Source organism: Erpetoichthys calabaricus, chromosome 11 (assembly GCF_900747795.2).
Source record: "Erpetoichthys calabaricus chromosome 11, fErpCal1.3, whole genome shotgun sequence".
Lineage (NCBI taxonomy): Eukaryota > Metazoa > Chordata > Cladistia > Polypteriformes > Polypteridae > Erpetoichthys > Erpetoichthys calabaricus.
Genome location: NC_041404.2, coordinates 164,086,675 through 164,107,894, shown reverse-complemented (window position 1 = coordinate 164,107,894; position 21,220 = coordinate 164,086,675). Strand labels below are relative to the sequence as shown.

Genomic DNA, 21,220 nt, shown 5'->3' with positions numbered 1-21,220 from the left:
CCCTGAGATTTTTAATGGGAAGATTGGGGCCACGCTTGCATGTAAGAACGCAGTTGGTTCCAATTCCCTCATTGACTCTCCGCTGAACATCATTAGGACGCCACAGCCACGGAGGTATAAAACAGAACCTAAGCAGGACAAGAGAGAGACTGAAAAAGGAAGTTAAGTTAATCGAGAAAGGCCGATGAGGAAAAGGAGAAGACAGGCAGTGCAGGTGCTGAATGTAAAGTGAAGAAAAAATTGGGGAAACCCCATGAAGGAGCGGATTAAGAGGCACTCCAAGGCTAGACTGACGGAGCGATCATGCACAACTAGGGAACATGCTGACCCCAAACAATGGCAATGGGTAGATGGAGTCAGGCTCAGATCATCTCAGTGGAAGCCAATGGAAGGCTGGCCAGGACGTGGAGTTAGAAAGGGTCTCTGTCCCACTGTGTATACCCAGGATGAGCGGGACAGATGGTAGTGAAAGTGAAAGAGAGGCACTATGAAGGAGACAGTTCAATTCTGATGGATTTTATCCTTGGGTTTTTATTACAGTAATCCCTCGCTACTTTGCGGTTCACTTTTCGCGGATTCACGACTTCGCGGATTTTATATGTAAGCATATCTAAATTCATAACGCGGATTTTTTGTTGCTTCACGGGTTTCTGCGGACAATGGGTCTTTTTATTTGCTTTCTCAGTTGGTTTGCCCAGTTGATTTCATACAAGAGATGCTATTGGCGGATGGCTGAGAAGCTACCCAATCAGAGCACGCAGTTAAGTTCCTATGTGCTGCTGATTGGCTCAGCGACGGAGTGTTGCATTAACCAGGAAGTCTCATCTCACTCATTCATCATTAACGTGCTAATGCTTCAGGGGCCGTGTCCAAGCACCAACAGAAGATGCAAATGATTGCAGAAAAGGTAAAAGTTTTGGATATGTTGAAGGAAGGGAACAGCTACACCGCTGCAGGATATCGATTCTTTTTATTTAAAAAGGAGGAAAAGCATGTAAGATCTACGGCCGCAGTGTCCTTTAACCAGGGTGCAAAACGAGTTGCAAGTGGACCTCATAAGGCAGTAGTCTGGATGGAATCTGCTTTAGGAATCTTTGCAACAAGGTCGACGACGTCATGAACGCCTACAAGTTGCTACGTGTACTTCGCTATACAGTAAGTGTAAACTTATCTACCGATTTCATATTGCTTAGCAGTTGTCCCTGTTTTTAATAGAGTAAAGGGTGGGTTGTAAACAATACAGGGAGGGTTTAAAAACGTCCAAATACACGTTAAATAATTAAATAAATATAGTGTCCCTACTTCGCGGAAATTCAGTTATCGCGGTCGGCCTTGGAACCTATCTCCCGCAATAAGTGAGGGATTACTGTACTTCTGTTTATTGGATTTTAACTACATCACAGAGCAATGGAATTATTTATTTACATGGTTTGTGTATTTATTAGAAGACCGTACTGCTCTTTTTGGAACATTTTGTACCTACTCTTGACTGTACGTGTTCTCATTGCACAGCTCATCCTGATCATGTTGTCTACAGTTCTGGGTGCAAGTTGTGTCAGGCTGCTGGAGCCAACCTGGAAGTAATAAGCTATTTATTGTGAGGGTCTGACAAGCACCAAGGCCACACCAGGGTGGTGAGGAGCAGGACAAACCCTACAGGCAATGGAGAATTACTGGTCCATGGATCTGAATCCTGACGTAACTTGTCTGATTCAGATCAGTTGCTAAGGATCACACCTCATGTTGAACGTGGAGTGGCCCTGGAGCAGCATCGTCATACTCAGATCATGGAGGGCTGAAGTGACTGGAGGTTTTCATTCCAGCCACTTTCTTAATTAGTAACCAACTACTGCTACTAATGGAACATGCTTGTTTTGCTTTATTAACTTGCTTATTTATGATTTACAACTCCTGAATGCCCCCCTTTTTCTCCTCAAACAGCAGCCAGGCAACATTGTGTTCTGTGCGTTATCCTTGTATGTTGCAGCATTACTATCAAGACAAATTCCTAGCACACATTAGTGTACCTGGCCAATAGAGTCTGATGAGATGCAATGCAAGCCACCAATAAACCAACTTCTTAATTAAACCTAAACTATTGCTTTTGTTTAATTCCATGACTTTTTGCCGATGTTATTCTGCCACACTAAACATTTCCCAAATGGTTTATTTTCATTTTCTGAGGGCACCATTAAAATCTTTTGTGGACCAGAGCCTACCAATATTTATCAGTTCTTTCTTTTCAGAAATTTTCTTGCAATAGATATTGTGTGATGGACACAGGGGTGTAAATAGGATCAAGTTAGCTGGCATCTATTGGCTTTAATTTGCATCTCATTATTATTTAGCTGCTGGTTAAGGGAAAAAAAAAGAAATGATTAATGATTCTAAATGTTAAAAAGCAAATCAATTAATATAAAGGCAAGCGAAGCATGTTCCATTAACAGCAGCCATTTGTTACTAATTAGGAAAGTGTCCAGAATGAAAACCTGTAGCCACTGCGGCCCACCAAAATGACTGACGTTGACATAGTCACCCTGGAGGAGGGGAGTCCCTAAATGTGCTGAGAGATTGCTAGAGGAGCACTCATTGGTTAAGGCCGGGGAGGGTGGGGGGTTAGTGAATGGACGCCATAATAAGGGGCACAGGTAAGGGTTTAGTTTTACGACATTGTCAGGAACAAACTGCTTGTGCTTAAAGATGCCTGGGGGGTCACTGCGCCAAGGTTATTTTTAGTTTCCTTCTTAATTAGCTTTTTTTCTATTTTTAATCACAAAGACTCACTTTTGTTTCTATTGTAATTAGGGCAAATAAAAAAAACTGCTTTTCCAGTCTAGGATTCTGCCTGCGGTGAGAATTGAACACCCACACTGATGCCATCTAACGCCAAATAAATTAACTTATAAACTAATGATTCATGCTGAATCTTAATAAAACATAAACTGATATTGATTTTGTTAATTGTATTTCAATTTCCTTATGTTGGTGCTATTTATTACAGTTCGTTTTTCGTGTCTGTCAAGTTACTGTTGCTTTTATTTACCGAATTAGTGTTTTCATAGTTTTGTTTTCAATAATAATGATATCTCTGCAGTGCACACATACACGAATCTCCAAATGGGCATGTTGGGCACAGGTCAGAGGGGGGCATCAACAAAATTAAACTAACTGACCCTCGGAAGCTGAACCCAGGTGTGGTAGTAAGGATTTAGGGCCCCCTGAGCAGGTAAAAGTGAGCTGTGAACATGGATAACACAAACGCATTTGAAGTAGGGTTACCATACGCCCGGGTTTCCCCAGAAATGTCCTCTTTATAGGTGCCTATCTGAGCATGCAGGCATATTGGACAAAACTAACAGTTTGGCCATGTTTGTCACACTGCGGCCCATCATTCCCCACAAGTTTACTCCTTTGTTTTAAAGTATTACCTATCATATTATTTTCAATAAGCATCGGATGAACCCGCAACGGTGTGCTGCACACATTATGGGAGTAATTACAAGCACTCACCACCCTGCTCTTTTATGGAGAAACCACACTGCAGAATTTTACTGTCTTATGTCCTCTTTTTTTGGCTCGAGAAATATGGTAACCCTAATCTGAAGTAGCTCCCTTTACAGCCATAGAGATTAAATTGACTAACTTGAACTTTTATGATTTTTAATAAATGTATGATGAGAAAAGCAAAACAGAAGGTCGAATGACTGGTTCCTCTCCTAATAGGGATGCAGTGGGGTGTAGTGGTTAATGCTTAGGATTTCAGAATGTGAGATTGTGGGTTCAAATCCCACTGCTGACACACTATGGCCATTTGCAACCATGAGCAAGTCATTTCACCTGCTGGTGCTCCAATTGGAAAATGAAAAGAAATGTAACCAACTGCATCTCAGATGTTGTAAGGGCCCGCAGGTAAAGATCTCAGCAAAATAGGTTAAGGTAATTATTATTTTGAATGTCTTCTCTAGTTGTGTTTTGGCCTATGCTGGTTGGTTGAGTTGAAGCAGAGATCATTTTGACGGTTGTAACGTTGTTTGTTGCTCTTCAGGGTTGGTCAAGTACACCTCATGGCTGTTTAGAGCCCAGCCCAACAACTGCAGTACTGTACAAGGGGCAGTCAGAAAGTTCCCAGATTGTGATCTAGCGGGAGAGTGAAAGATCAGATTACGCACACATTGTTGTGGAGTGGAGTGCAGCACGTCTGTAGACCAGTTATAACAGGTCTGGATTAGTATTGTTTTAATTACCATAGTCATTTGGCGAACAACATGCTAACTTCAATTCATGTGCAAATTGGGGAATCAGCTTCAGATACGCTAGCGGCAAAGTGCGGTGCTGCCCTGCACAACAATGTGTGTACAATCTGATCTCTCACTCTCCCGCTATATCACAATTCCGAGAACTTTTTGACTGCCACTCGTATATGGCGCCTCAGCCATTGCTACATTATTTCTTTGGCTTTAGGTTGGTAGGACAGTTTCTTTATGATCAAACAAGTGGCTATGGTTTCTAGGAAGGTAGGCAAATGATGATCATATTATTTCCCAATGCAGAGCATGTTATTACTGGGTTTTACTTTATTTGTCTGTTGGCTGGTTCTGGCTGAAGGCAGGGATTTGGGGAGGGAAGACCACCATCTTTTGAAGCCCATGGCCTCGTGGTCACTGACTGCATTCCTAAGGCTGGGTGTTGTCAGCACGAATTTTATGACATGGTGCAGTACTAGGGTGTTGTACCGTGTTAGCCATTATGGATGTAGTAAGAAGTTAAGCAAAATGACACCTTTTATTGGCTAACTAGTACGATTACAATATGCAAGCTTTCAAGGCAACTCAGGCCTTAATCTTAAAAACAACACCCCGAAACCTAACCCTAATGTTAAAATTAGTATCCAAAACCCTAAGGTTAAGAAAATAAGGAGAGGAAAGAGATAGACAAGAAAGGGATACATCAACTCAAAACTCAATCTCCCAACAGATTTTAATACGAGGGGACCTAAATATGGAAATAGCCCAATCAAATTAGTGGTGATGCCCTGTGGATTTCTGGGCACCCATGGGGGCCAAAAACGGATTGCTCAAATTTGGGCCAATCTAAAGAAGGGGCCTGAGTTGCCTTGAAAGCTTGCATATTTTAATCTTTCTAGTTAGCCAATAAAAGTTGTCATTTTGCTTAGCTTCTCGTTAGGTGGTGCAGAAATGTTTTCATGGCTCCTTTCCTGCTCCCTTAGCCATTGTGTTTTGATTCACTACAGTTTTAAGAAAAAGCTCAGCTTAGGTATAGAAGGTGGGAGAGGGGAGGGATATGGTGCTTTATTGATTGTCTGCATTTGTGGACTTATGCCCCTATACTCCCTCCTACATGATAAAGAGGGAAAAGAGGGGTCAGAGGGAAGAACGCTATCACTTTGTATCAACGTGCCCCAACTGTCACCTTATTGCTTCCAAAAATCCCAAATTTATGTAGTCATATAATGAAAAAATCCGTGAAAACACAATCTAATGTCAGGGGTCTTCAGCTCTGGTCCAGTTTTCATTATCAGTGACCAGTATTTGCTGCTAACTCTTTTGCCTTCATTTTAATTGACTATTTAAGACTCAGGCCCTTTAAATATTTCTTTTTTTCCTTTATTACCGGTCAAACAATAATTAGATACGTATTGAAATACGTTGTCCTTCATACAATTTCTGAAAATAAAGAAAGGTAAAGGTCTCTTGCATCAAGTGGGCAGACCTGTACTTTTTAATTGCCTGTTTGAGTCGGTTGCTGTAGAAGAATTTGGGGCATTTTGCTTTGTGTCTCCTAGAAAAAATTAACTTTGTCTGCCTTGCTGGAGAGTTGAGAGTCATGCGGTCTTCTAACTGGGACTTGCTGCCCCTACTGGACAACCTTGAGAACTCAGTGTAACAACACACCTCATGTGACATCTATCCCCTTTTATATTTTGTTAATAGTTTATTTAAAAAATAACTACCAATAATTACCAAATGAGTGATAAAATCTTACTATTTTACAAACTCGGGCCAGTTTTGGCCCCCCCAAGGCCTCGGTGCAATGTACTGGCTAATCCCCCTTCTTAAGGTCAGGTCGTTAGGCATTCCAGACTGCTATGGACTGACATATGGAGCAGTCATAATTTCTACTCTTTAAAGCTGATATCAGGATGGATGGAGAAAATGCAGAAAATGCAGGTACCTCCACAGTATGATGCAGTCTGGTGGTCTCAGGACACTAGGAAAAGGTACAAATGCTTTGCAAATAGCCAGCTCACCTCTAGGCTTATATATTTTATTATTTATATTTTAACCTCACTGTTGCTGTTTAAATTAATATATTCTTTATCTGACAACTTGACTCAAAGGTTTTATTGGGTTTTGAGGGCTGGCATTGGATGACGCCATGCCCACCACTCTCCTGTATTCATGTTTGTTTCAGAAACAAAATGTATGCAAAGAAAACATAAATCCTTGCAAGACAGATTGAAGTCACCCTGAAGCATGCTGGGTAGAGTGTTTTGTACAGTGCCAAATTGGAGCTTATGAACATCTGGACTTCACTTTTATGGAAATATGCCTGTTCATCCCATGCCACCTAAGTGTGTAATATTTTAAGAACAAGAGCAGGCCTCTCCAAAGAAGAGGATTTTTATCTGATTTTAATAATCTCATTTTATTCCATTAGCTTCATCAGTAATAATCACAAAAGGAGACGATTTGATTGAGGAGATGCCGAGAAACTTCATTTCACGTGCAATTATCATTTTACACTCTAAGCCCCGGCCATAAAAATAATCACATGCAGGCACACCAGGATCCTTTCGCTTAGAAGTATGGCTGGCAGATGTCTAATGAAAGCCGAACCATGTGGTGCTGAAAAGCTACAGCTGGCTTGTATGCCATTCCTGAAATGTCTCCAAGAGAATGAGCTCTGGGGATTGTCTGCATTTAGGTGTTTCATGTGCAAGTTCATCAACCTACATCACTTGGATCTTTCATGCTGTGTGGTGTCCTGATTGTAACTAGAAGCGCATTAACCTCTTTGTGGAATTTTTTTCTAAATACTTTCTCTTTTCACTCTGTAGTTCCATCTGGGGCACCAGAAAATGTGACTGCTGAAGCGGTGAGCTCAACCCGAATATTAATTACATGGGGACCAGTTCCTGAACAAGAACAGAATGGAAACATCCTGGGATATAAGGTAAACCTCAAGTGACTCTGTAAATCACTGCAACCTGTCCTGTAGTCCATCCATGTTTTAGCACTTTAAATATCAGAAATACATGTAGGCAGTACAACAGTGCAGACAACAGCACTGCTGCTTCATGGCTTCTGAAACCTGGATTCTAATCCCAATCCAGTTGTCTATGTAGAAATTCTTCCCATGTTTGTGTAGATTTACTCCAGGTTCTCCAGTTTGTTCTCACATCCAAAAGATGGATTGGTGTATGTGTATGGATGAGAGCATATTACTGTGCCCGGCAATTAATGAACTACCATGAGCTGATCCAAGGCAGGATCCTTCCTGAGATTGCCAGAAACCTTTCCCTCAGGATAATGGATTTGTGCAGAGGAGCGGGTTTCTGAAGTCCTGCTATTTAAGAGCTCGATCATCCCTCTCTCTCTCTCACTCGCTCGCTCACTCACTCACTCGCTCACACCCTCTTTATAGGAAAGTTCCACCCCTTCTGAGAGCTTCTCTCTCTCTCTCTCTCTCTCTCTCTCTCTCTTTCTCTCTCTCTCTCTCTCTCTCTCTCTCTCTCTTCTCTCTCTCCCTGGGTTTTCATTTGGAAACACCAAGGCTTACTTGACCTGCCTGCTGGTGGGGGTCCCTCTTTGGATGATGGAGGCCCACACACACACATTTACCTACAGACTTGAGTGCAATGTCGTTATTGTCCAAATCACCTGTTTGAAGATGGAAGAAGGAAGCAAGTATAGCAAGCAGTTTACTTTGTGACATCTTTTCCTGTAGTTTGCCAACATCACAGGCCCACACTACCAACTCAAAATACAACTGATACAAAGTTTAGAAAGCCAGAAATAAGTTTCTTTTAAATAAAGCAACCTGTAGCTTCTAAAATGGTGTGGAAATACATTAATGGCACATTTCCTATTCTGGCATTAAAGCATTACTGCTCATTCCGGTAGAGTCAGCAAGAAAGTGACAATAAAATCATTCTCTGCTGTAATGAAAAGTGGACAATTGCATCTTTGATTCATGGAAAAAAAAAGTATTGCTGATGCAGCACAATGATATTGAATCCTTTGTTGCATCAAGTGGGTAGACTTGTGCTTTTTAATAGCCTGTTTGAGTCAGTTGCAGTAGAAGAATTTGGGGCATTATGGGCTATGTCTCTTATAATAAATTTACTTTAGTGTGTTACTGACCAGAGCGAGACAGCAAACAGATAAAGAAGCATTAGCCTAAAATGATATGTCATTAATTGAATCAAGCACAATTTTATGTATTGTCTTCACCTATATGTGGAAAAAAATTATATTGTCGAAGTTCCTGTGGACAATCTCTACATGTTGAGTACCTCATTATGGTTTACTTGGAGAGTCAAAAGAACAATTTATAAATTACAGCCTTCCAGACTCTAGCCCTAGTTGTTAGCTGCTGCGTCACTCTGCCTATTAGCTGAGCAGACTGTCTTCTCCAAGACAAAATAAGAAAGTGTTTAAAGGGTCCTTTAGTCAGTGGAGAACATCTGCCTCAAGAAAGAATATGCTGGACACTAAATATTAGAAAGGACAGTCATCTCTTGCAATGCATTTATTCATTACTTTACCTTGCTGTTTTAGATATGGGTAGCTTTTGCAGGTTTAGAATTGCAGGTACAAATATGCCAACTTAAAGCTCTACTGATCTGCTGCCATTTCTCTTTTAGCAACAACATTGTGCCTATAGTATGAAGAATAGGAGGTGGGCTTGGAACACAGTGTGTGAGGCAGCTTTCACTGATTTTAGATTCAGATGGTATCTATCTATCTATCTATCTATCTATCTATCTATCTATCTATCTATCTATCTATCTATCTATCTATCTATCTATCTATCTATCTATCTATCTATCTATCTATCTATCTATCTATCTATCTATCTATCTAGACACATATGTGCATAGGAGGCAGTCAAGGGGCTTAATCAAACATACTGGACAAAATAAGGGGTTGGCAAAGTGTACTAACGACTTTTCTCTTCTCCTTACTGAACCACAAAACCTGCCTAATCTGTCCTCCAGTTCCTCCACAGATTGTACTTCCGGTCTATCTATCAGGTGACGTGTCATGAGGGTGATGCAATAATAATATGATAAAACATGTACTTTAGAAGCCAATTGTTTTACTTACTACATGTTAAAACTGGTAGAGATGAAATCTCAGAAAATGATTTGTCAGCTAGCCTGGGGGAATACAGGTGGGCTGCAAGGAAAGACAATAACAGGTCAGCATAGCCTAGAATGGCAAGGTGGTGTAAAATGTATGACTCAAAGTGTTAACAAACAGGTTTGAAGAGGCAGATTATGATTTAATTATCTATGTATCCTTTTTTTCTTGTTTGCCCGAAGCTACATTTGTGTATCCTTTGAAACTGGAGAAAAAGAGTGACAGGACATAAACCATCCATAACTGGAATAAAATAGGAGCTGAGTCTGCCTGACCAAGGAGTATGTCAAGTATAACAAGACTGCACTTAAATTAAGTGAAAGGCAAAAGAAAGAGATAAGAGAAAGGCAAAACATCTCTACTTCAGGCAGGACCATGCTCTCTCTGCTATTTTCCATCCTAAGGAGAGGACATGTCTGCTGCCCTGTGCAGACAACAGGCTGGAAACACAGGCCAAGCCAGGCCAGAGACTAAGACAGAAAGACACCTGATAATCTAAGCATACTGGATGTTTAACCTCCTCTGTGTTAATCCCGTGTGTTACTCAGGCTAGGAATTTTATGCTAGAATGGTTAACCACGAGTCAGGCTCAGGCTGACGTTTGATGATACCTTTTACTTTGTTAACCCCGAACAATTCTTGGAAAAGTATTCTGGTGCCATCTTGTGGGCAAAATAACATCATGCTGCAAAAAAAGCATGAATACTTCTGTGCTGTCTGCTGCTTTATGGTAACTCGTTAATGTTCATGAATGGGATGAACCCTCCAACAAAAACACAAAGACAAACAAGAAGGTATAAAGGCAGTTTTAGAATGAACTGAAACTGAACCATTGCTAGAACCGAGTGATAATGATAGTGATGTGAATTGGTCATCAGATGTTGACACAGAAAGTGAAACTTATGCATGAAATGGCACTATCTATCTATCTATCTATCTATCTATCTATCTATCTATCTATCTATCTATCTATCTATCTATCTATCTATCTATCTATCTATCCCTTTTATGAACTAAACCTTTAATTTAAAAAAAGCCTTCATTTGGGTTCAATAATAATAATCCATCCATCCATCCATCCATTTTCCAACCCGCTGAATCCGAGCACAGGGTCACGGGGGTCTGCTGGAGCCAATCCCAGCCAGCACAGGGCACAAGGCAGGAACCAATCCCGGGTAGGACGCCAACCCACCGCAGGGGTTTAATAATAGCAATAATAAATCATTACAGTTATACAGTGATCCCTCGCTATATCGCGCTTCGCCTTTCACGGCTTCACTCTATTGCGGATTTTATATGTAAGCATATTTAAATATATATCGCGGATTTTTTGCTGGTTCGCGGATTTCTGCGGACAATGGGTCTTTTAATTTCTGGTACATGCTTCCTCAGTTGGTTTGCCCAGTTGATTTCATACAAGGGACGCTATTGGAAGATGGCTGAGAAGCTACCCAACTTACCTTTCTCTGTCTCTCTTGCGCTGACTTTCTCTGATCCTGACGTAGGGGGTGTGAGCAGGGGGGCTGTTCGCACACCTAGACGATACGGACGCTCGTCTAAAAATGCTGAAAGATTATCTTCACGTTGGCTACCTTCTGTGCAGCTGCTTCGTGAAGCGACATGCTGCACGGTGCTTCGTATACTTAAAAGCTCGAAGGGCACGTATTGATTTTTTTTATCTCTCTCTCTCTCTCTCTCTCTCTGCTCCTGACGGAGGGGGTGTGAGCTGCCGCCTTCAACAGCTTTGTGCCGCGGTGCTTCGCATACTTAAAAGCCAAACAGCCCTATTGATTTATTTGCTCCTTTGAAGAGGAAGATATGTTTGCCATCTTTTAATTGTGAGACTGAACTGTCATCTCTGTCTTGTCATGGAGCACAGTTTAAACTTTTGAAAAAGAGACAAATGTTTGTGTGCAGTGTTTGAATAACGTTCCTGTCTCTCTACAACCTCCTGTGTTTCTGCGCAAATCTGTGACCCAAGCATGACAATATAAAAATAACCATATAAACATATGGTTTCTACTTCGCAGATTTTCCTATTTCGCGGGTGGCTCTGGAACGCAACCCCCGCGATGGAGGAGGGATTACTGTATATCACTTTTCCAAGTACTCAATATGCTTTGTACAGTGAGTGGGGAGCAACTTCAACCACCACTAATGTTCAGCATCTACCTGGATGATGTGACAGCAGCCATTCTGCTTCAGTACTCTCACCACACTTTTTGCTGATAGGTGGTGAAGTGATGTGAGATATTTAGCTAATTAGAGACACGGCATGATTAGGGGGTCAGAATGACCAGGGCGTAGTGGACAATTTAGCCAGGACATCGGGATACACTCCATGGTAATGGTAATTGTGGTTCTATTCAATAAGGGTGCGCACAAAAAGGCGACCTTCAAAAGGGCGACCTCAATTGGGCGCGGAGAATAAAAGCGCACATAAATAAAAGCGATCTTCAAAAGGGCGACCTCAATTGAGCGCCGAATAAATAAAGGAGCGCTTCAAAAGGATGACCTTCGGATCGAATTAAATTAATTGTCTTTGTGTGGTAATGTGCCTTACTGGCATTACCTATAAGTAAATAAAATTTGTCAAGTGTCCTCTGCAGTGTTGAGAGGCATTTGTTTGGGGAAAAAATCAAAGTATAAAGAAAGGAAACTTGCCTTTTCCTTTTGTATAGAATGCAGATGGACATCTTCACTGACCTTATTAGCGCCTTTTGGAGAGTGTCGCGGTAGGTCTCGTGCAGTATGGAGAGACAGCCTTGCCATTAACCGGCCGGGATGGCATTAACGGTTTTCCACTCTTGCGTGTGCCTCCTGCGACCCCATAACTCTAAAAGTGTAAAAGAAAGGGTGAAACGTCATAATAGATAGATAGATAGATAGATAGATAGATAGATAGATAGATAGATAGATAGATAGATAGATAGATAGATAGATAGATAGATAGATAGATAGATAGATAGATAGATAGATAGATAGATAGATAGATAGATAGATAGATAGATAGATACTTTATTAATCATTAGTTTACCGCGGTTTAGAAAAGGGATCCCATGTGTGAAGTTGTCTGGGCAGTAGCTCAGGGGAAGGACGTAAAAAGTTAAAAGTGCTTACTGTAACTTAAGGCAAAAGCGCAGTTGCGTTTCAAAAGCCGGCACAGCTACGCGCGCGCGCGCCGGCTGCTTGATTTAATATAGCATTTTTGCAGGGCAAGAGACGCCACTTCTCGCCGACGAGTTCTCGTCATCGCGCAGTTGTAGAGGGATGACAATGGACAGTTTAATTGGTCGGTACAAAGGCACCGATTATAAAAGGAACGCATTGCCCCAGAGCATGGTGCTTTTTTTGATTAGACCCTCTAAGAGAAAGGTACTCGGTAGGACAGTTCGGATTTACCAGACATGACGGCTTGTACATTGTTTTTGTAAATATTTGTTTTTGTAAAAATATCTCTGGAATACTTTTTGGTGGAGGTATTTATTTGGGTTATGGGTTTTAGTGCACTGTTTATTTTTGTATATAGTCACTATTTTTGAACATCATTTATTTACTGTTTTTGTGTGTCTTTTGCGGTATTGAACTGTGTTTTAATATATAAATTCTGCAGGACATTATTTTTGTTAAGTGCACCTGTAAATAAAACCACTTTATTTTTAAAAACCCAACCCTTTTTGTGTCCGTGTCTCCCTGTCATCCATTGTCATCCTGGTCACGCTCGGTCCCATTTACTAGACATCCAGAGTGTAGACTGGTGATTTGATTCCCACTACACGGGGTGTCACACCTTGATTATGCTAATAGACCGCATCTCGAATATCTACGTGGCATTGCACATAATCTACAGCTTCAAGTGTAACTTGCTTTCACCTTTTTATACATTCAGTCATTGTCTTTATGTAATAAATTTTCTGTAATTTTGTTGCGTTTGCCTTTATTCGCTGAACCCAATTGACGTCACCCTTTTGAAGCACTCCTTTATTTGTGCGCGCATTTATTCGGCGCTGAATTGAGGTCGCCCTTCTGAAGATCGCTTTTATTTATGTGCGCTTTTATTCGCCGCGCTCAATTGAGGTCGCCCTTTTGAAGGTCGCCTTTATGTGCGCGCCCTTATTGACGGATACCGGTAATTGTATATCCCCCACAAGTGTAGAGGTGTTTTTGAATCTCTTCAGTGCTACAAAATCCAAGGTCATAGTACCTCTGTCTCCTGTTTTCCTCTTAAAACCAGTAACAACAGCCAGAACTCTTCTTCCATCAGCAGTCTCATTGTAAGAAGGTATTTTCTGCTGAATAATTATGTAAACAATTCACTTTCTTTGCCATGAAATTGTTAAACTTGCGAAATTGACAAAACCCTGCCACCTACTGACTATGACAATATGAATGCACCAGTCAAATGGGCTGCCACAAGTGTAACAGCATTTGGTCATCAACAGCGCATGTGCCAGGGGTAGGCAATGTCGGTCCTGGAGTGCCACAGTATGTGAAGGTTTTTGTTCCAACCCAGTTCCTTAACGAGAACTCAATTATTGCTGATGAAGCACATATTGCTTAAGTGACATTTTAATGCTTCATTTTAGTGGTCTCGCTTGTTAAGGTTCTCCAACCTTAATTGTTTATTTCAATCTTAAACTGTTGCATTCAGTGTTTTAATTGCTCCTTATTAGCAATAAGATGTAAAAGACAAAGCAGCCAGCAGTTCTCCAGCTAGCTTTTTTCCAATTACATCTGTGTGTGTTCATCATGCACGGTTTGATTTAATAAAACACTTAATAGAAAAATGTGACAGACTGAAAATGATCTGTTTTAGGCTTCAAATCATTTGGATGATATCCTTGGAAAGGAAAAAAATCTACGATATAAAAGCCTTACATTGCACAGACTAACAAGCCATAAAATTAAATAAGGTCTGAGATTGGCAATGATTGGTTTCTAATTAAGCAATTGGGTTGAATGAAAACCTGTAGCCACTGCGGCTCACCAGGACCGACATTGCCTACCCCTGTTTTACATCTTATTGCTAATAAGGAGCGATTAAAACACTGAATGCAGGAGTTTAAGATTGAAATAAGCAATTAAGGTTGGAGAACCTTAACAAGCGAGACCACTAAAATGAAGCATCAAAATGTCACTTAAGAAATATGTGCTTCATCAGCAATAATTTAGTTCTCGTTAAGGAACTGGGTTGGAACAAAAACCTTCACATACTGTGGCACTCCAGGACCGACGTTGCCTACCCCTGGTCTGTGCACAAGCTTTACATGGTAAGTGTAAATAGGGCTTAGCACTGTACATGAGTCAGGTATCCCCATTCTCACAGTGAAAATGTGGCGGTGGAAGCATCATGTTATGGAGAGGCTTTTCAGCAGGTGGGACTGACAATCTGTTAGAAATGATGGAAAGACAAAGGTGACACAATACTGACACCTTCTGGAGGAAAACCTGCTCCCCTCTGCCAGAACACTTAACCTGGGGAGAAAATTTCTGTTTCAACAGGACAATGACCCAAAGTGACTTACAACAAAGAAAATGGATGTTCTTGAGTGGACTAGTGGCAGTTCTCGTCTTAACCCCATTCAACATCTATAGCAAGACCTAAAAGTTACTGTCCACTGCTGCTCACCAACTAAACTGGCATGAATTGAACAAATTTACACAAGCAGGAATGGACAAATCTTGCTTTACAAATTGATAGAAAATTATCCAAAAAGAGTATTTGCTATAAAAGCTGCTAGAGGTGGTTCAACCAAGTACTGAATGAGAGGAAGGGTGTATACTTACAAATTGTTGACATTTTGGTTTTTAGAACATCGTTTTTAAAATTAATTTTCTTTCTTTTTTGGACAGCAGTATGAAAAAGAGCATTTTATTTACAATTAAATAATGCCAGTCAAACTGATCAAAATCCCTGGTTGTGACAATTGTGTAAAGGAAACATGACTACTTTTTCAGGGCACTGTAAATCCATAATGGAGCTAAAGGCTGATCTCTTCTTTTGTATGTGTTTATTATGCAGGTGCTCTACAAAGAAAAAGGTCTTGGAGGGGATCCACTGACCCACATAGTGAAAGGAAACCTCACCCAGTCGGCCCTACTCAGAAATCTCCGTAAATATGTGGAGTATGAAATTCAAGTGCTAGCTTTCACGCGAATCGGCGATGGTGTGCCCAGCTCACCCTCTGTTCTTGAAAGGACCAAAGATGATGGTGAGTCTTTGTTTGCATCTTCTGTGTGCCTTCAGTTTTTTGCCTACTTTGTTTAACAAATTGGGGGGTAAGTAACTCAGTCATAACAATACAAGTTATGGTAATGTCAGCTGAAATGCAGTACTTCTGCAGCTTCATATCTGTCCCCATTCTTCCGTTACCCACATTTCTCTTAACCAGTGGTACTCCTTTACTGTATATTTACACATTAAATGCCAGTTTATTTATAATTAATCACAATATTCAAGCAAACTCCTGTGGCTTACCCGAATTTGTCTGTGTTACTACTGTGTTCCCTTACTTCAATAAATCTCACCCTGCTACCCGCTTGCCACACCGCCACTGTGAATCAAGGACAATGGCTAAAGCAGTGAGGAGGGGTGACGTTTTGTCTTAGCCACATTCCATCTGCAGTGACACTATGGCCAACTGCCCACAGGTTGGGAAACTCACTATAAATAATGATGTTGTTGCAACATAAATTTCTAAATCCTTTTCAGAGGTTTCCTTCTCTAGTTCAGTTCAGTTCGGTTCATGTATGTATGTACCTTTTACCTGCTTGTAGCACTTTGCTCTTGTCTGCTTTAAGTCAAGTGCAACATCAAGCGTCATACCCAGGGCCGGATTTATATGAAAAGAGGCCCTAGGCTATTCCACTTATGAGGCCCTTTCACCTTCCATTTTTAAGTTTGTAAATTACATGAGAGATAATAAAATTTTGCTAACAATTTGAATGTAGGCCCCTCTTGATCTTGAGGCCCTAGGCTGAAGCCTAGTTAGCCTATAGGAAAATCCGGCCCTGGTCATACCATCTATACACTGTATTGCAGTTGTGATGAATGGCCGCGGCCCTTGCCTGGCCAGGAGGCTGACATACTAGAAGGACCGGGGACGCAGATGTGTACAGGGCACTGCCCACCCAGATCACTAGACAGCTGCCCCCATGGTTTGCTGTGGCTCTACGGATTCCCTCAGGGCTTCAGGAGACTTGGAGTTTGGGATAGCCCTGTTGGGTTCTGTGGGGGCCACCAGGGGGAGCTATAGAGCCCTACTTCAGACTTCCACCTCACCAGGGAGTGATTCCAGGTAACGCTGATGAGCCACCTGGAGCACTCCCAGGAGTTGGAGGAGTGGAAACAGGAGGACAGAGAGAGAGAGAGAGAAGGAAGGAAGGAAGGAAGGAAGGAAGGAAGGAAGGAAGGAAGGAAGGAAGGAAGGAAGGAAGGAAGGAAGGAAGGAAGGACTGAGTTCTATTGTACTTTGGTGCTAGGGAACTGTGCTGTGTTTTGGGGAGCAGGAAAAAAAGCGCTTCCCACGTGAATAAACGTGTGCTGTGTGGCAAACTTGTGTCAGGGTTTGGGCGGCAGTAGCAGCCTCTGGTGGCCACAAGGTATACAGTGGCATGAAATAATGTTCCCCAGGATCAGGGTGCAACATACACAACAACACGGGACAAGTGCGAGACAGGTTAAAAATTCAACTATACTATAGATAGATAGATAGATAGATAGATAGATAGATAGATAGATAGATAGATAGATAGATAGATAGATAGATAGATAGATAGATAGATAGATAGATAGATAGATAGATAGATAGATAGATAGATAGATAGATAGATTAGTGTTTTCCTGAAATTTCACACGTTTCCTATTTATACCAGAATTTGAGTCGTTAATGTAAATTACAAAAAACAAAGGTTCATGGACAGAACCTTGTGGGTCTTCACTCATGACCTAACTCTATGTAGTGCCTTTATATCTGATGCTAGTGTCTCCTAATTTTTTTAAATTCATCTTTGGTGTCAAATTTAAATTATGTCATGAGCCACAGTTTAGAACTTCTCCAGAATGAATCCTCCTTCAAACCCCCCACTGCTGCCCTGTTTCGTTGGTCATTTGTTGATTAAGCAGCCACTTCATTTCTGAATATAAAACTGCACTGGAATGAGAAAATCACATTGAAATAGCTTTTTTTTTTCTTTCTTAAATTTAATTTCAAGGTGTTATTTGTAATTTGAAAACATCCAGTGATTCATTTGTAATTGAGCTCTAGAGTTCCTATACTGTATATGGAATCAAACAAGTAATCAACAAGTAATCACACCCGGAAAACATCCTTAGATGTTTGTAATGGAGAATGTAATAAAATTTAATGAAAAGATCTTGAAAAAAATATGTTTCTTAAACAAAGAAGTACAACTTTCTTAAACACTTCCACATAGTCATAAGCAGCTGCTGATCGTGACCCCACCAGCTCATAGAGCATAGATAGTGCCTCCTTCTCTCACCTTCTGCCTCTCATTCTCTGTTTTTTGTCCCTTTTTTCCCCTTCCACTTCATTTGGCACTGCACTGAGACCACCGCTTCTGAAGGGTCTTGGTTGGACTGTTTTGGTCCACACTAGAGTGCGATTGGTGTGTTCATATCTACCTAAAAAAGTTGGACAACAGGGAAAATTGATAACGATGCTCAAAAAGAAATACATATAAAGGTGCCATTAGTTAGGGGTAAATTGGACTAAAAACCGCAACTGAACCCAACCTCAGCTCTGAAATGCACAACCTCATAACTAAATGGCGGGGTGAAGAACAGGTCGTTCAGCTCAAATGTAGCATTGCTGTGAAGTGAAAGTACTGGCATTAACGGATCATAGTTTGTCCTTGAGGTTAGTTCTTGGTGTGTCATGCTCTTCATATTTTCCTTTACGCAGATTGATATTTTCTTTAGCTGTTATCTGCTTTACGGACTCCTTAATGCTATAGGCAATTGCAAAACACACACACATTTTGTAGACGGTGCAAATCAAATAACAGTTTTCGCAGTGCAATTTGGTAGCAGCTGCCTTTTATCTGATGTCTTTTAAAGGACTTCATTCCGTGTCTGAAGCTCCAGACACAGCCAGGTCAATTATTCTCTGGCATTTAGAATGGAATGCATTTATTTTTTTTCCCCATTTTCTGTTTTCAACCTCCACCTCTGAAATTGCTGCTTATGGCTTCTGGTATTGCAGTCAGAGTTTGGAATTGAGTATTGATTTGGATTGACATAATCTATTTGATTTAAAGTTTCAGTGAAGCCCTCCAGAGTTCTTTCAGTCATTCTTGGCAATGACATTCCTTAAGCCACCTGTGACCCTCTGCTCAGTGTGTGATACCGCATCTATGTTTGTCCACAGTATCAATCAATTAATCTATAGTGCCTTTCACAGCCGACACTATCACACTCCACTTAGTAGCGTAGGCAAGAATCTAATACAAAACAACACAAGATGACATCCGAGATTAGAAGAGTATTCAAATAAATAATAATAAGAGAAATGCTGAAACCCCAGTACAGTATAAAACACAGCGACCAGAACAGGCTGACCGACCCAGGAAAAAAGTCCAGCAACTGAGCACCACGTTTTCATACAAGTAGCCCATGTTGGCATGCAGGATTAAATTTTCTGAGAATGAACCAAAAATGGGCATCTACAAAAGAGTAGCTAAACACAATAATTCAGCACCTTCTCTGTTGTTACAAAGTTCAGGGCTTTAGTATGGCGCCCAAATAAATCTTATGGTACCTTATCTGTTTTCACTTTGTAAATTATATGAATTCATATCACCCTTTTTTTACCTATGGGCAGAGTGGTTGGCCTGATGCTAAGGATCTGCACTGGCAATCAGAAGGTTGCCGGTTTGAATCCCTTAAATGCCTAAAGGGACTCTGCTCTGTTGGGCTCTTGAGCAAGGCCCTTAACCTACAATTGTTCCGTCCTGGGTATGACGTTAATCTGTATCCATCCCTGTATGTAGGCCCTCCAATCTTCAGGGAAAAACTTGAGGGTTGGTGGCAGAAGTGGCACTCCAGCCACCATAAAAAACCTCACACTGGTTCCACTCTCTCTGAACTAGTGTGGTGCCGAGATGTCACCCGTTGCATGGCTCCACTCGGGTCCTAATCTGGATCCTGAGTTGGTTTGTCATGTGGTGGGTGTGGCAATACGCTGTATCAGTGCGTGCTCCTAACCTCTTTCTTTACTTGATTTTCCAAGAAGAAACAGTTGCCATTATTGGGATTTATACCCTCCAGTGTTTTTCTCTTCACCTTGAATGGTTTACATAAATGCAGCTGCTGGCCCTTGTCTTGCTGTGGTTGGGGGTCCACCTTTTTGTACCCATCTATATATATAATTCACTAAGCAGCCGACCATGGCACGCAATACACACGCAAGACAGAGAGCCATGGCCGGCAACTCACAGACCACCGCCCACCAACAATTCACTAAGCAGCCGACCATGGCACGCAAGACAGAGACCATGGGATACGCACGACAGAGCCACGCCCGCCAACTCACAGAGCCCTGCCCACCAACTCTAAGATCATGGGATACGCATGACAGAGACCCGCCCGCCAATGCTAACCCTCCTCCCACGTCATGGGATACGCACGACCGCATCCACCCTCGCAAACTGTTTTACTCGCTGCATACAGCGATTCCCATCCACGACAAACATGCTTCTTCTTAGATGGTCCTGCAGGAACAGGGAAAACCTTTGTCTACAAAAACCTGATTCATACCATACTAAGAGCATAGTGTTTTTGTTGGCTTGCCCGCCTGCCTGACTGTTACCAGCATTCATCGTACTGGAGTGTAAAACTATCGCAGCTGCTACCTCACAAACTGTCCTTATTCCCCGGATTTCCCTGACCCCATCAGATTCAAATTTGCCTTTTACTTTTACATGCTGACAGTTTCCTGTTAGATTAGCCTTTGCAATGCCAATTAATAAGGCACAGGTCCAAACTTTCAAAAAGACATGCCTCTATCTGCCATCTCTAAGACCATGGGATATGCACGACAGAGCCCCGCCCGCCAACCCTCCTCCCGTGTCCACCCTCGCTCTCGAGGTATGCACACTGCCTGCTCATGTGCCCACATACAACACCTCACCAAACACCGCCTCAGTGAGCCACGTTGACTTTTCATTGTTCTTTTCGGTTCCGGCTGCTTTTCTTTATATAATCCACCAAGTCACCCGACCATGGGATATGCACAACAGAGCCCCGCCTGCCAACTCTAACCCTCCTCCTGCGTCCATCCTCGCTCTCGAAGCATGAGCAGGCAGTGCGCATGGGGTACGCACGACCGAGCATTGTTCTTAGTCACGGAAACATAGTCATACAGTCTGCTCAACAATACGCAGACTACATAAATACTTCCGGAGTTTATGGTGGCGAGGCAGAAATTGTGGCGATGTCCCAAATGCTTCCAGCTACTATCACCATTCACTTCCGAGATTTCCCTGACCCCATCAAATTCAAATTTGCCTTTTACTTTTACATGCAGACAGTTTCCTGTTAGATTGGCCTTTGCAATGACAATTAATAGGGCACAGGGACAAACTTTCAAAAAGATATGCCTGTATCTGCCAAAACCAGTTTTCAGTCACAGACAATTGAACGTTGCTCTCTCCAGAGATCCATCTTTTCATTCACTCACAGTCGTATCCTCTAACCCACCACATTTGGACAACTGTGTCGTTCAGGAAGTGTTCACCCATCAATAAATAATTATGCGGTGTATGCTATGCCGCGGGTTGGCTAGTATTCTATAATTTTTTATAGAAGGTAGCAA

The 21,220-nt window shown here is 41.6% G+C and overlaps 1 protein-coding gene across 1 annotated transcript in view; it reads left to right on the top strand.

Annotated features, from left to right (window-relative positions):
- Nucleotides 1–21,220, top strand: part of sdk1a (sidekick cell adhesion molecule 1a) — a 1,749,737-nt gene that overhangs the window by 1,546,011 nt on the left and 182,506 nt on the right. The window contains exons 26-27 of the mRNA XM_051933783.1: nucleotides 7,079–7,194; nucleotides 15,409–15,598. Coding sequence (XP_051789743.1) covers nucleotides 7,079–7,194; nucleotides 15,409–15,598 — 306 coding nt within the window. The remainder of the gene's footprint in view (nucleotides 1–7,078; nucleotides 7,195–15,408; nucleotides 15,599–21,220) is intronic.